The sequence below is a fragment of the Echinops telfairi genome, unplaced genomic scaffold (assembly GCF_000313985.2).
Source record: "Echinops telfairi isolate 266 unplaced genomic scaffold, ASM31398v2 ScPeMD7_7138;HRSCAF=8121, whole genome shotgun sequence".
Taxonomy (NCBI): Eukaryota; Metazoa; Chordata; class Mammalia; order Afrosoricida; family Tenrecidae; genus Echinops; species Echinops telfairi.
Window position 1 is genome coordinate 227,158 of NW_022111038.1, and position 16,342 is coordinate 243,499.

General features: G+C 38.0%; 1 protein-coding gene across 1 annotated transcript in view; it reads right to left on the reverse strand.

Moving 5' to 3' along the window:
* Positions 1-16,342, reverse strand: part of TMEM47 (transmembrane protein 47) — a 37,275-nt gene that overhangs the window by 15,620 nt on the left and 5,313 nt on the right. The window contains exon 2 of the mRNA XM_004717733.2: positions 15-155. Within this exon, the coding sequence (XP_004717790.1) occupies positions 15-155 (141 nt within the window). The remainder of the gene's footprint in view (positions 1-14; positions 156-16,342) is intronic.

Below are 16,342 nucleotides of genomic sequence, written 5' to 3' on the forward strand. Positions count from 1 at the left end.
ATGAATATATTTACCTGCTGCAAAAAGCATGACAGCCACAGGTCTGTAGAAGCGCCTTCGAGAGCCCACGCAGATCGAAATCAAACCCACCAGGAATGCAATAAGAATGATGGCAGCACCGCCCAGGAGTAAAGCCAGAGTAGCAATCTGCCAATCTGGAAAGGAAAAAAAAAAGAAAATCATTGCTTTTAGGGAGTAAGGCATCCAAAATCCAATAGAATTGGATCATAGTGCCTATGATGCATCCTTTGGAATTTTAAATGTTTGATGTTGGAAATTAAGAGTAATTGTTGCAAGTTTAAAAAAAAAAAAAAGAGGGTAAGACAAGGACAGAACTGCTAGGCCCGGGATTTACCATGCTCTTCAACCAGGGACTCTGCTAAGCATTCATGTTAAACCAAGTGACCCTCCACTTGCCCTGAACTGATTTTATTATTTAATTTTTATTACCTTATGCAAAAACAAAACCTCCAACAAACGCAAACTCTGAGCTAATGAGTCAATTCTTACTCATAGCAACTCATGTGGGATTTCTGAGTCTATAAATCTTCATGGGATCAGACAGCATCATCTCTCTCCTACGGAGCAGTTGGTGGGTTTGACCCGCCAACCTGTGGTTAGCAACCCAATCCTTATCCCACAGGGACACTGAACTTCACAAACCTTAAGCACAAAAAGTAGGGTTCTTGATGAATTTTTATACACAATTATACATCCCTGAAACCACCACTCAGATTAAGATACAGACAATTTCTGGCACCTAGAAGGTTCCCATGTACTCTTTTCCCACACAATACCACTGTCCCCTCCAGGTTCCTGACTGCCCTCTATCACAACAGATTACATTTGGTTGTTCTTCCACTTTATATAAATGGAGCCATCCAGTATGCACTCTTTTGTGTCTGGCTTTTAAGTCTGTGATATTTATTTTGTCTGGCTTTGAGGTCTGTCATATTTATCCATGCCATTGTGTGAATCAGTAGTCATGCATTCTTCTTTATTGCGGTTCTTTCTTGGAAACCTTTCCATAAAAATTGTCAGTATTCCTCTTTTTTTCTCCCCCTACTAAATCAGCACCCCACCCCCAGCAAATTAGCATCAGGGGGTTTATTGTCCTTGGTTTTTTTCTTCTTTGATTTCATTTTTATATTAATGCCTCTCTACCACCTTGGGGGAGTGGCACAAATAGTAAAGTAGCAGGCCTATTAATCAAGGGATATTTGAACCCCCTGAAAGACACCTTGGAAGAATGGGCTGTTGATCTGCTTCTGAAAGGTAACAGCCTGGAAACCCCTATGGAATAGTTATGTTCTGTGCCATATGGGGTTGCCATGAATCGCAATTGCCTTGACAGCAACTGTTTTTATTTTCAGTATATTTCTTTCTAGCCTGGGTACAGGATCTTGAGATAAGTACCGCAAGAGATTTAGATTGGCCTCTTAATGGCTGCTCAGTTTTCTTTTTCATTTGTATCCAGTAAGCACTTACTGCTATATTTTTACCAAAATAGAACAAGCATTTATGCCAGAAGTACCTGACTTAATTTGTTCATTTCTATGCATTATATGGTTAGATGCATTGTTTACATGTGCACCTTATTTGTGCCAAATGTCCTAGGTGTAGACCACCATGTCCAAATATTAAGAGAGCCTCTCTCATACGTAATGAATTTTACACCAAATGCACTTGTCATTTTTGATAAAATAAAGACCTAGAAGTGGTACAACAGAAAACTGGCCAATTGTCTATTCTTACGAAGTGCAGTTATCTCAGACACAATAAAGTGAATCTAAGGAAACACTAGGTACTAGGAAGCACCCCATACTGAGAACAGCCTGCTTTAATGGTGGTTGTTTAGAAGTTCCAGGCTCTCTCTTCTGGTCATCAGTTTCATGTACGTTCAAGAAATGAGCATACATTTTAATCTCTTGTTGCCTTTTAATAAATCCTATCCATAGTCAAGAACTCATGATATTGAGATGCTGCAATCAGACATGACCCCTGCTATCAGTTTTCTGTGTGCACCCTTAGCTGCTGCAGAGAAAGGAATGGGTAGAAGAACTTATGATGCCCTAGGATTTCTTCTTAGATTTATTCTTGCAGATTACTGTTTCAACCACTCTCATCCATAACATCTCCCCCTGTGCAACTCTGGATGTAAAATTGGCACTAAACTAGACCTAGCCCAGTAGTACTCAGTAAGAAAACAAACAAACAAACAAGGGGAAAGGAAAGCAGAACAATTTCATGCTTCTTAAAATACGAAGATGAATCACAACAAAATGGAGAACATTTTTTATGCCATTTATTTGTAACAAAGCTAGATAACTTCAAACAAAAGTATATCTGGCTTTCAACTAGAAGTTAAAAGGATAGCCATTCAATGGCTTTTATATTCCATAACAGTGTGTAGCTTTGAATTAAAAAGCCAAAAGAAAAATCCTTACATTTGGAAGTCTCTAAATGTCTTTGAAAAAGCTTATATATAGGACCATTATGTTGCACTTTAGCATAATAGAAAGCCTTCTCAAAATTGGTGTGTAAATTGAAATCCCTTAAGAATAAATCAAAATTTTATTACATCAAAGTGTTTGGGGAACAAAGAAAAGAATAAAATCAATTCATACACTGATCAATCAAAGTCCTGGAGTGCTTAAGATAGCCTGTATGGACTACTTTCTGGTTCGACTATTACATACTTTTATAAAATGACTATCATTTTGAACAATTTCCCTAGAATAACCTTATTAAAATTAAGAATTTTTAAAGTACTGGCTTTGTTTAAACCAAGGTTTACTCCTTTAAAAAAATCTTTTAAAAAGGTGGGGGGAAAAGGTGAATACAGATTGCTACTCTTTCCTGTTAAGCTTCTTCACACAGCTCGATAGGAATCAAATATCACACATTTGAATGCTTTCATTTTCTATCTAAAATAACTAGAAATTAATTTTGATCACTTTTATCTCCCCTAAATAGCCTAAAATAATAACCCAAATACATGTGCTTACTTGTGTCATAAAAATGACTAAGATACAAAATAAGTTAATGGTTAAGTGATACAAATGGTTAAGTGACTTTTCCTGTAAAAGGCAAGATAGATACTTTTCAGTTTTATAGGCCAAGGTTTCTGTTGCAATCATTACTTTCTGCCAACCTGACATGAAAAGAGTCACAGACAATATGTAAATGATGTTATGCAGCTATGTTCCAATAAGCCTTCATTTAAAATAAATTTTTAATTACAAAAATAGGCAAATGATTGATTTTGAACCATTAGCTGTAGTCTGTGGACCTGGGCCTATTGTACAGCCCTCTGCATCCTGCACGTTCAATATCTTCAATTCAACCAACAGAGATAGAAAACATGAAAAAAGGGGGCCATTTAATTAACTGGTCAAAGCAATTCTTCAAGCGCTGAGGGAGCACAAAGTGCTATCTATATAGCACTTACATTGTATTCATTTTTGTAAGTAATCCAGAGATTATTTAAAGTATAAAGGAGAATAATGCGTAGGCCATATGCAAATGCAATACCACTTTATATAAGGGCCTTGAGCATCTGCAAATCTCAGGGATCCACAGAGGTACTAGAATCAATCCCCTGTGGATACTGAGCTACTACTATATATCTTTCCATATGTTGAACCTTTTTCGAGGTAAAGATCTTTCAAACAATGATCATTTAATAATGAACTCAATTTGGTAAGTAATAAGGGAGTACAAATAAGGCTGATTCAACTTAGCAACACAAGACAGCAAAAAACCATAACCTTATGTGGGGATGAATTTTCTTAAAATAGTAAAATTGTACTGTATATCGAAACCAATAAAATCCAATAGTACAAGCCACCAAGAGAATCAAAATAATTAAAAGGGACTAAAATCTTATTAGGAAGGAAATCTTTTATAGCGCAGGAAATGATTCTAAAAAGTAGACACTCACAACCGATTCTGGATTTCTTTTAAGTGCCCTGTATTTATTTTTCATACTAACGTGTCACCAATGAGAATGTCACTCTGGATATAAAGTCAAAAAGAAGGGTCAGCAGCAGCAACTCCACTGTTGTACCACTGCTATCCTCTTATCAATGTACTCAAATAGAAAACTCATTTCTCCATGAGAAAATAGAAGAGGCCATGTGTGCCAGTGTCCTGGCCAGAATCTGAGGCCAAAGCCTTAAGACTATATCCCTGGTACATAGCGCCAAGTTTTGGAATTTTTGCCCTCATACCCATTTGGAATGATTCACTCAGGCAAGGTAGGTTGCTCAGGACTAATGCTTTGAATTGCTGACCAGTTGCATACTAATCAATAAGCGGCAAAAGTAGTAATATATGGCAAGGAAGTATAGGCCAGGAGGCCATGTATACATTTTAAGGTTTAGTCTGGGAATTTTAGAGTTGAGAATAGTGCTTATGGTATCATGTCTCTTTCCATCAACAACTAGGACCCCTTATCTAAACATCAAGGCCTGCCGTACTGGTGACATAATGTTAGGGAACCTGAAAGATTTACTATGCCCAAGGCCATTGGCCAGTTATTATTCCCATATCTTATTCTAAGTAAGATGACAGCATGGGGAATTAAAAAAGACTGAAAAATACTTCTGTGGATGATTATTTATAGCCATGAAGACCCTGGGTGTCAAACAGTTTATGCACTTGGATACTAACCAAAAATTAGAGATTTGAGCCCCAAAGGCAATTCAGAAAAAGAATTGGTGATCTACTTTCAAACACTAAGCATTGAAAACCTTATGGAACCAGTTCTATTTGCTATCCATGGAGTTGCTATGAGTTGGAACTGACTCCAAGGCAATTACTATCCAAAACATTTAAAACTAAGCATTGGCTTCATGTTCATATAGTTAAAGAGGCAGATTCTAATTTGCCAACCACAGTCCTATAAGTATATACAAACCAGGACATATGTAACTAGTCAACATTCCACCATTTCCAGAAGAAGCATAAGAGGAAGAACCAATGGTGCTGAAGGAAGAAGTCCAAGCTGCACTGAAAGCATTAGCTAAAAACATGGCTCCAGGAATTGCTAGAATGTCAACTGAACTACTTCAACCGCTGATGGAGTACTCATTAATTTATGCCAAACTATCTGAATGACAGCTACTTGGCCAACTGACTGAATGAGATCCATGTGTACCCATTCCAAAGACAGGTGACTCCATAGAATATTCACATTATAGAATATCATTGCTATCACACAAAAGTAAAATTGTGCTGAAGATTATCCAACAGCAGTGGCAGTAGTACACTGACAGGGGTTCAAGTTGGCAGAGGTTCAGGCCGGATTCAGAAGAGGATATGGAACAAGGGATAGCTTTGTTGATGTCAGTTGGATTTTGGCTCAAAGCAGAGGATATCAGGAAGGTGTTTACTTGTGTGTGCGTGTGTGCGGTGTGTGTATGTTTTCCTTTACTAAACTAAGGCATTTGATAGCGTGGATAACAAATTATAGATAGCCTTGAGGAGAATGGGAATTCCAGAATACTTGATTGTGCTCATGCAGACCTTGTGTGGGCCAAGAGGCAGTTGTGTGGGTGGAAAAATGGAATACTTCATGGATTAAACCCAGGAAAGGTGCACAACAAAATTGTATCCTCTTGCCATAATTATGCAATCTGTATGCTGAGGAAGTAATCGGAGAACACGGCTTATATGAAGAAGAATGCGGCATCAGGATTGAAGTCATATTAACAACCTGGGATATGCAGATGACACAACTTTGCTGAAAGTGAGGACTTGAAGCGCTTACTAATAAAGATCAAACATTGAAGCCTTCAGTATGGATTACAACTCAATGTAAAGAAAACAAAAATTCTCACAGCTGGACCAATAGGTAACATCATTATAAATGGAGAAAAGGTTTGTCAAGAATTTTGTATTTCTTGGATCCACAATCAATGCTTATGGAAACAACAGTAAAGAGATCAAGGAATGAGTTGCATTGGATAAATCTGTTTCACAAGACCTCTTTCAGGTGCTGAAAATCAAGGATGCTATTTTGAGGCCTAAGGTACACCTGACCCAATCCATATTTTCTGTTGCTTCATATGCATGTGAAAGTTGGCTACTGAATAAAGAAGACCAAAAAAGAGTCAATGCATTTGAATTGTGGTACTAGAGAATATTGAAAGTACCATGGACTGTTATGGACAGAGTGCAAAGATGGTGAGACTTCATCTTACATACTTTGGACATGTTGTTAGGAGAGACTATTCCTTGGAGAAGTACATCATGTTTGGTGTAGCAGAGGGGCAGAGAAAAAGAAAGGACCTCCAGGAGATGGATTGACAGTGTGGCTGCAACAATGGGCCCAGGCATAGGAACAATTGTGAGGATGGTGCACAATCAGGCAGTGTTTCGTTCTGTTGTGTATAAGGTCACAATGAGTCACAACCATCTTAATGGCATCTAATAACAACAAAGACATATATGTGAAGGTTGTTGTTAGGTTCCACTACAAAGGTTCCTGCCCATAGGAACTTTATGCACAGCAGAATCAAACACTTCTAGGCCCTGCATCATCCTTACAACTGCTACTATGTTTGAGTCCTTTGTTGCAGCCACTCTGTCAATCCATCTCATTAATGGCTTTCCTCTCTTTGGGTGACTATGTATTTACTAAGGATAACGTCCTTCTTAAGTAACTGGTACCTCTTGATAACATGTCTGTGGTAGTTACAAAATTTCATTTCAACTTGAAGATATGTAAAAGTGTAGGGTTGATATTCAACTTGTCAATCAGATGACAACCTGATGGTGCCTCCTTGTGGGCGTGCCCTTCTCATAAGGAAGGCCATGGGAACCTCGCCTTTCTCTTTCTGCCTTTACCTTCCTGTTGGCTAATCTTGGTTGCTGCCAGAGCCTTGTGATGTTACCACTGCCATTAGACCCACATGACTTTGGACACACCTGTGACCTTCCTGCATTCTGCATTATTGCTTGTGACTACATGAATGTGAAGAGGGACTTATGGACTAGTATCAGGGTTATGGACATGAGCTGGACTGGGCTAGGATTTTTTTTCCTTGATATCAACCCTAACACAATGTCCAACATACATAAGATGAAGTAGCTCCATCCTCACTTCTAAGGAATATTCTGGCTGAAAATCTGCTAAGACAGGTTTGTTCTTCTAACAGTCCATGGTATATTTACTATTCTTCATCAACAACGTAATTCAAAAGCATCAATTCTTCTTCTCTCTTCCTTATTCATTGTCCAGCATTCCCATGTATGAGATCATTGAAAATACCAGTTTGGGTCAGGTGCACCTTAGTCTGCAGTGACATCTTGGTTTTTTAAACACTTGAGTCTTTTGAAGCAGATTTTCTCATGTACTTTGACTCCTAGATAGCTAATTCCATAGGTATTGTGGATCCATGTAAAGTGTAATACTTTCACAACTGAAATCTTTTCTTCATTTATCACGGCATTGCTTATTTATCTGGCTGAGAGGATTTTTGTTTTCTTTAGGTTGAAGTGTAATCCACATTGAAGGCTTTCTTGGTTTTTGAGCTTCACCCATAAGTGCTTCAAGTCCTGTTTGCTTTCAGCAAGCATGGATGTATTATCTTTGATAATTATACAATAATATCACAGCAAATGACTAGAAAAATTGTTTCGATACCAATGGTTTTTCCATTAAAGGGTTCATATGTCACAAGTAGTTGCGATCCTGTACTCAGTGCTTGCCAAACCAATTTAAATGTCACGAAACTCTCAATTTTCAGCCCCATTTCTTGGGGAAAAATGTGTATTTTAAGTTCTCAGAATTGGTAAATTTCTCTATCAATCTTAGGTCCCCAATTACAGGCCTCGCAGTATTTAGCCAGCTGAAGTGGTAAGAGTCCTTAGAGATTTATTGTGCGGCATTAGTTTCACTCACTTCTAGAATGATGTACTGATGCTATAGGGGGCAGTGAACACAAACTGGCCCTGCAGAATACCAACAGCCCGGGTGCCACTTCATGAATCGCAGTGCTCTGCACTATTTAAACAGGTCATTGTTAAATGTCAAGTCTGCGGAGAGATTTGGAATCTGAGTGTGGTTCCTCCAACCAGAGAGAACAGATTGACAATCAGTTCAGGGGAAATAATGCTCAACCTCAAGCGATGCACTGGAGAGAGCCGGAGTGGGCTGAGAGGAATGTGTGGGCTTTGCACACCAAACCTGAAATGAGGCAGCCATCTTACGTGTCAGGTTCCATTTAAGCGGATTTTGGCAAAATTGACATCGACACACATCGGAAGTATTGGAACTCAACCTGGAGAAGCTAAAAACATATGTGTGCTCCCTAGTAGTGCTTTTGCCAACAGACAAAAATAACAGAGGGGAGATATACATACATATACATACACACACATATATATATAAAATGGGCTCATGTTTTCATACTAGCAGGTACAGAATAAAAATGTGACAATCCCTGTGTTATAAAATTGAGCGCGACATTAACATGCAACTCAGAAACTGAACTCAAGTCCTCGTTCAAGGTATTTTTTAATTGGCTGGCACCATAATTTCCAATGACTATAGATGCATCAGTATTCTGCGAAATGGAGAATTCACATTTCTATAAGGAATTCCTGGTCAAAATGTACTTCAAATTTTCAGAAAAGGCAAATGCTGGCTGACACTTGTAAGACTTCTCCACACTGGTAAGCCAAGATCAAGGCACACACCTAAAGCTTCCCTCGATCAATCTCAGTTCAAAAACGTGTTATTTGTCAAATATGAGAGAATGCATTTGCCTCTGGAGGTGCTGTTTATACACTGAGATTAATTTCTACTGTATGGAATTCCCTGAGCACACAATTGCCACTCCTCTGAGGAAATCAGATCTAATTAAAAAGCGATGAAGAAACGGATTTTTAACCTTATAAATATAGTTTTCCACTGTTTGGTTGGGAAACCCAGATCCAGAAACCCTTCCTATTCATGGACACCCTATGTATTACAGAGTAGAACTGCTCCATAGGCTTTTCTTAGCTGTAATTTTTGTCTTAATGAAAACTGACTGCCAGGCCTTTCTTCTGTAGCACTACTGTGGAGTAAGAACCACCAACCATTAAGATAGTCACAGAGCATACCAATTGTGTTGCCCTTGGATCTATTTAAGACAAATAAATATCCCTAAATTTATTGTAGCATTTGAATGCTTAATTCTGATATCTTTCTTTAATCATCATACATTAAAATACTAAATTTTAATAACATTTATAATCTTTTTTCAAATTTGTTAGATAGGCACTTTGCATCCACGACCCACTCACTCCAAGAAAAGGGGAACAAAGAACAAGTTATTTATGAAAATGATAACCATAATTATAATCAAAATCATTCTTTAGACAAGTCTTTAGTCTTGGAACCCAACATACCTCCTAAGTTATCGATAAATGTTCTTTAATTCACCCAAACAAATTGAAATATGTTCACTCAGCTGAAGTAGATTCTAACTTCTTTGAAATAATCTGTATTCACCTGCAGGACATCTTTGTAGCAAAGCATTTTAAATTCTTTTCATCATCTTGGCCAGAATTCAGATAGTTAACTCCATGTTGCCATTTTCATCCTAGCTAGCATCAGGTATGGAATATACTGGGATGGCTTGTATTTAAGGGAAAAAGGAAAGCAACTCAGTTGCAAAATATGATTTCATATCCACATTTCCAAAGTTACTCATCTTTTTACAGAAAACCAGGTCTTTTCCCCAATGAGCTAACTTACGGGATTTAATCATTTTCAACAAATGTAACTTAAGATTTCATTTTAAGAAGCATAATGGTGCATACTTTTGAATTTGGATGGAAAGGCCACATACTCATAGGTGAAAAATGAATCAAAACAGTGCTGTTATTTTAAGTAAAAGGAAGGTAACTATAAGACTTAACGGCCTAAACACTTCTGGAAGTTTCAAATAATATACTTAAACTTTTTAAAAAGTTAGTCTGCATGTGATAAATGAAGTGAAAAACTGGAACCATACTGAAAGCAGTTTAAACTGTGTTCTTGGTTAACTTGCATGCTGACTTAAATCGTCAGGGGCACATTAAATTTCTACTACACCAAAGCAGACACACAAACAAAGGAAGCCAAGAGAACAACTCTAATCCTAAGTTCAATAATTTAAACGACCAGCTCTTTTTGAAGCAACTGGCATGAAAACTAGCATGTTTTAAAATGTGAAAACAAATATTTGAGGCAATTAAACTTTTGTTTCTTTTATAGGATGAGGTTAACATTTTATAAATGCTGCTCAAGTTCAAGGGGATTACTGGAGAAGTCATTACTTTTGGTAACCCTATCAATCAAGTTGGTAATGATAAGATTTAGAATTCTACTCTTTAGGCTCAGTCACAGGTAAAGACTGAATTAAAAATAATAATAAAAGTATTGCACCTAACACATTTCCAACTATATAAATGACCCTAGGTAACCATCCAGATAGGTTATACCACAATTGTGAGGACCAAATTGCAAATCAGTCTTGTGAACATTTTGGCAAGTTCTGATTGCCTTAGAGTCCCCAAACCAAAAACCAAAAGCAAGCCCACTGCCATCGAATTGATCCCAGCTCCTAGTCGCCCTACAGAACAGATTAGAACTGCTCCCTAGGGAAAGCCTTCATGAGCATTTTAATGGTAAACTGATGGTGTAGTGGTTAGACCTTGAGCTGCTAACCACCAGGTCTGCAGTTCAAAACCAAAAGCCATTCCCAGGGAGCAAATTGAGGCTTTCTACTCCCATAAAGAGTTAGTCTCAAAAAAAAAAAAAAAAGAGTCTCAGAAAACCACAAGGTCAAGTTTACCCTGTTCTATAGGGTTGCTGTGCGTTGTAATCAACTCAATGGCAAGGAGAGCTTGAATCATGTTGTCCCACATGGTTACTGTTGTTAGCTGCCATCTAACTGGCCTTTATGGTGACTCCTGGAGGCTTTACCTTGCCCGGTCATGCTCCATCCCCATGAAGAGTTTCCAAACTTTCCATTGTGATCCACAGGGTTTTCACTGGCTGATTTTCAGATACACATAGATTGTCACATCTTTCTTCCTAAATATTATCCAGTAGGTATTTATCAATAGGGATTTCTAATCCTGATTTCTATAAAGTTGGCATGAGTCTGTTACATTGAGTACTGTTCCTTTTCTATTCTTAGGGGAAAAAATCTAGGAAAATTACAATTTGGAAAACGTTGTTGTTTAGGAAAACAGGAAAGAGAAAACCCATGCCGGGACTAGCAGAGGGTGGCTTTCTTCTGGCTAACTAACTAGCTTTTGTGATGGCTATCAAGCAGCTAACACTGATCAGAAATGTAGAAGAGACTCACCCACAATGAGTATTAAGACACCCCCTAAGTAAATATGTGAAATTGTCAAACATTTTAGTTCTCTGTGAGCAAGCTTCTCATGTACCCTGGTGTAGAAGTAGCACTGTTAGTTCTTTCTAGAAAGCACCTCATTGTTCTATTTCATTGTTCTTGTTGTATGTCAAGTTGATTTGGCTCATAGCAACCCCAAGTGGCACAACAGAACTTCTCCAAGGCTGTGATAATCAGGTCTTTCTCCCGTGGATTTTCTGGGTGGGTTTGAACCACCAACCTTCCAGTGAGTAGCTGAGTGCTAAAGAACTGCCCTGCCGGGATTCCCTATCACTTGATTATTTTAAAATATTTTCTCCGCTAGTATATCACAGAAGAGTTCAAATATAGTATAAGAAAATTCCATATCACTTAATCCCATTTGCCCACAAACTTTCTGAAGTCGCAGGAAACCATTGGGTTCATTACCCTACTCTCAGGACCTAGCACAGAGCTTGCTGACTTCCTACCAGGATAATGTTAACTGGAGTGGGAAATTCATGGGTTATTTTTCAAAGAAGTTAACTCCTTGAGTACAGAGAATAGGAAGGTGGAGGGGAGAAATCATTTATCTTGTTAAGTTACCTGGCAGTGCTCAAAAAGACTTCAGGTTTCATTTGTTGATGAAAATTTGGTTTCATGAACCTTAAACATGACAATAAAAGTATATTACAAGGAAATCCAAGTTCTTTGGTGTTTGGGACTTTTCATACATTTTCTTTGGTGGGTGAAATTTTTTTAGAGAGAGAATATGACTCAGGGCTCCCAACTTGGTTTTTTTTTATTTAAAAAAAATCTTTTTGCCTTAAAAACGTGCATACTGAACAGACAATAGCAAAATTTGTAACACTGTCTTCAAACATGGCTCATAAAAATATCGTTGAGACTCTTGGAAGTTTGTAAACTGGTAGGTATGATGATACTGTTTGTGTCCCCCATTCTTTGGAAAACTGTGGAAGGTTCATTGTTGTAGGTTTTTGTTGCTGCTTTTTGTTTCATTTTGTTTTTCAATAGGAGTCGATTGTGTGGAAAGCAGGATTCACTACTGTTATGTTGGTAGGTGCCATCGAGTCAGTTCTGACTCATAGTGACCCCATGTACAACAGACCAGAGCACAGCCTTGTCCTGTGCCATCCTCACAATTGTGTTATCTGAGCCTATAGTTGTAGCCACGGAGAGTCTTCCTCATTTTTTGCTGAACCTCCACTTTTCTAAGCAGGATGGGCAGACATAGACCAAATAACCCATTAGCTTCTCGAAAGGAGTCCTGGTGACATAGTAGGTTAAGCACCAGGTTAACTGGTAAAGTCAGCGATTGGAATCCACCAGCTATTCTGCACGAGAAATAAGAATGCCTGCTCCCATAAAGATTTGTAGTCTCAGTCTTGGAATTCATAATAGAGCAATTCTATTCTGTCCTCCGGGGTCATTATGAATCAGAATTGGCTTGACAGCAATGGGATAAATAAACCTAAACCAACTGCCATCAAGTTGATTTTGACTCATAGTGACCCTACTGGAAAAGAAGAACTGTCCCTTTGGGTGTCTGAGACCGCAAATCTTTATAGTAGCAGATAGTCTTATCTTTCTCCCTCAAGGTGGCTGGTGGGTTTAAACTGCTGACCTTGTGGTTACCAGCCCAACATGTAACCCACTGTGCCACCAGAACTCTAATGGAGTAGTTCCACTCTATCATATAGGGTCATTATGAGTCATAATCAACTACACAGCAGTACATTAGTATCTCAAAATCCCACATGAATCTAGAACCAACAAAATATAAGGCATCCATGTATAATTTTCAAGGGAGATAACCCAATATTTTGACAAGATTGGTCCATTTTCATTGCTGGTGCCTTTGACATATAAGTGAAGTTGAAATCTGCTTAAAGAAAAATCAACCCCTCTTGAAAAAGATATTATTAAAAATTTAAACCTATAATATCAATTTAAGAGTCTCACAGAGTGAGCTGCCACATAGTTTTGGAACTTTTTTCAACTTAAAATTAAAGCTGTTGTTTTAAATTATCCTATAATGGAGGACACTGGCTTGTTAATTTTTTAAAGATTACTGAAGTAACTGTAAATTTGATGGCAATATATAACCAACATCTAACAGACTTATTAACAAAAGTGGGGGGCTCCCAAAAAGTTCATGAACAAATAGAATGAAAAAATAGTGGATTTTTATGCAAACTTTTAAAGTCCCCTTCTATATGGTGTTACTTAAATGTTTTTGAATACTCTTTAAACTCTATATTAGATTAAATCACGGATAACCTTATAAAAATTAGGCATCTTATATGACATATAATCTTTAACGTCTTTATGCAAAATTTCACACAATAGTATTCAACAACCCTTCGAATAGTCACTAGATAGCTATCATGCAGCATTACAGGAAGTTCTGAAAAATCCCATAAAATACTATTTTTTAGCAGTTATCTTACCTTAAGGAGAAAGATGAGACTTTCTACTCTGATAAAGAGTCTCAGAAACCCTGTCCTTAAAGGGTGGCTATGAGTCAGAATTAGTTTGACAGCAGTAAGTGAGTGATCTTGCCTCACTGTTCTTATCTTTGCAATAAATAAAATTGGACTAGATTATTTAAAAGCCATTTATACTCCAAATACTCCATGATTGTCTAATCCAGTAGATGGGCACTTTTCAAATGAAGCACTGTGCTATTAAAACTAACAAAGTAAAAAGAAAACAAATGAATGAACAACAACAACCAAAAAAAAACAAAAACCTTTACAACTACAATACCTCTCCAGCACTATACAAATTGGCTACTATCTGGCATTGTAATCTTTTAGTTTTTATATACAAAACATTATCCCATCATATGTACTCAAGATTTCTTTTTTTTTTAAATGTAAAATTTTATCATGCCACAGGAGGTAACTGATTGTAGTTCAGATAGATTATTAGGAGTTTCTTAGGTCATTTAAAATTGTGAACCCAAAATTTTCTAAGTTACATACATAGAAACTTTCTGAAGTTTCCATGAGCGTAAGTGTATGTATACAGAGTCTCTATTTGTGGAAATTTTAGTTCTTGAATTCTTTTTCACACCAAATTCAAAGTGATGGCACACAGGGAACCCTCGGCCATGTGTTGGCTAAGGGTAATTTTTGCCCCAGCTAGACATTATTTATATGATCAATTCAAAGTTCCTAAGAAGCTTATGTGTTTTGTTTGGGGCAGCTGCAATGTCAGAATGTGGATTTGTAGCTAGACTTCAAATGTCAGATTGGATGGCTCCTCTGTAAACAATATAATTTGGTGGAAGAGATGTGGTTACCTTGGCTAGTTCTGAGAAAGCCTGGTTCTATTAGGACCTTTACTCTGAGGGAAAGCAGTCATCCCGTAGGAACTTCCTCCACCTATTCTTAAACCACCAGGCTGGCCTTGGCCAGCCCAACATCCCAGCCATTCCTGCCAAGGTGTCAAACCCAGACTAAAAATCATAGGCAAAAGGATCCTATAGTTCCAGATGTTCCAGTGCCTCGACATCCAGCTTAAATCCCAGATGTATTAGAGCAACCAAGCCATCCTTGTTGTTACTGATCTGAATACTTGAGCAACAATCAATGAGCACAATAAAATGATTATACCATTAACTTTTAGCATGATTTGTCTCTCAGCATCAGTAACTGGAACACTTGTGGTAAAAATAAAATAAACCTTCTCTAGCCATTTATTAAAATGTGACCTTGCTAAACTTACATAAAATCCACAATCTCCTCAATCATTTATAAAACACAACCAAACCCCACTCACTGCCTTCACGTGAATGCTAACTCAGAGCGACCCCATAGAGCAGGGTAGAACTGCCCCTGTAGGTTTCCAAGACTGTTGTCCTTTATGGGTATAGAAAGCCTATCTTTCTCCCAACAGGGGAGGTTCTTAGATTAGATGTAAAATAAAAAGACAATTCCAGAGTACGGGGGTATTAACATCCCCTTACATAATTTATAATGTTAATATTAATTTCCTTGTAAATTTATTGTAATATTGAGGGATTACTGATGTGCCTGGCCTGTAGTAGTGCACAATAAAATTTATGAAAAGGCTACGCACATAGTGGGTTAAGTATTGGGCTGCTAAATGAAAGGTCAGTGATTTAAATCCAACTAGGCTGCCAAGCTAGAGAAAAAGAGGATGTCTGCTTTCTTCAAAGATGAACAGTTTTGAAACCTTTAAGGAGCAGTTCTAATCTGCCCTACAGGGTCACTATGAGGCAGAATCCACTCAATGGCAGTTCTTTAGATGTGTTTTTTTTGGGGGTGGTGGTGGTGGTGGTGGTGAGCACTGTAACAAAGTAGGCTATGAATATTAAATTTAATTTTAAAATTAACAAGTACTACATTATGTAATGCGAAGGGAATTTTATTAAGGGGTGGGTGGAAGGTTTCAATTGGTGACCAAAAAATCCTCACTTTAGGTTTGTTTTTGTAATGATATAGTAAGAAACAAACCTCATGAACAGATAGATTCATATATTTAATGTGCACACACACCATCTGAAGAGATTAAATAGTATGTGGTCATATGGTTGATAGGTCTTGTTAGAATACAAAGTTCACATGGAAGAAGCACACCAGGCGGTGCGAGTGAGGTATCAAGACCGGGCAACAGGCATCAGAAGATTCACAACAAAGAGTAAACAAACAAACAAAAATGCATTGCTGAGAATGGAGGGGGTTGGAGAGGAGCCCATCTATGGACAAGGAACATTCCCCCACAGATGGGTGGCAGGGAGGGGGTGAGTCAATCAGGGTGTAGTAGCTAGTAGAGCAGTAATGGGTCACTCAATATACCTCTGTTTCCTGGAAGCCTCCTCCCCCGCCCCCACCTCAGTGCCGCCTCCCACTCTGGACTAGACGGGAACATGTGCATAGGTACAGGCAAGAGGTAAAACTCACGAGACATGGAACCCAGGAACAGGAATGGGA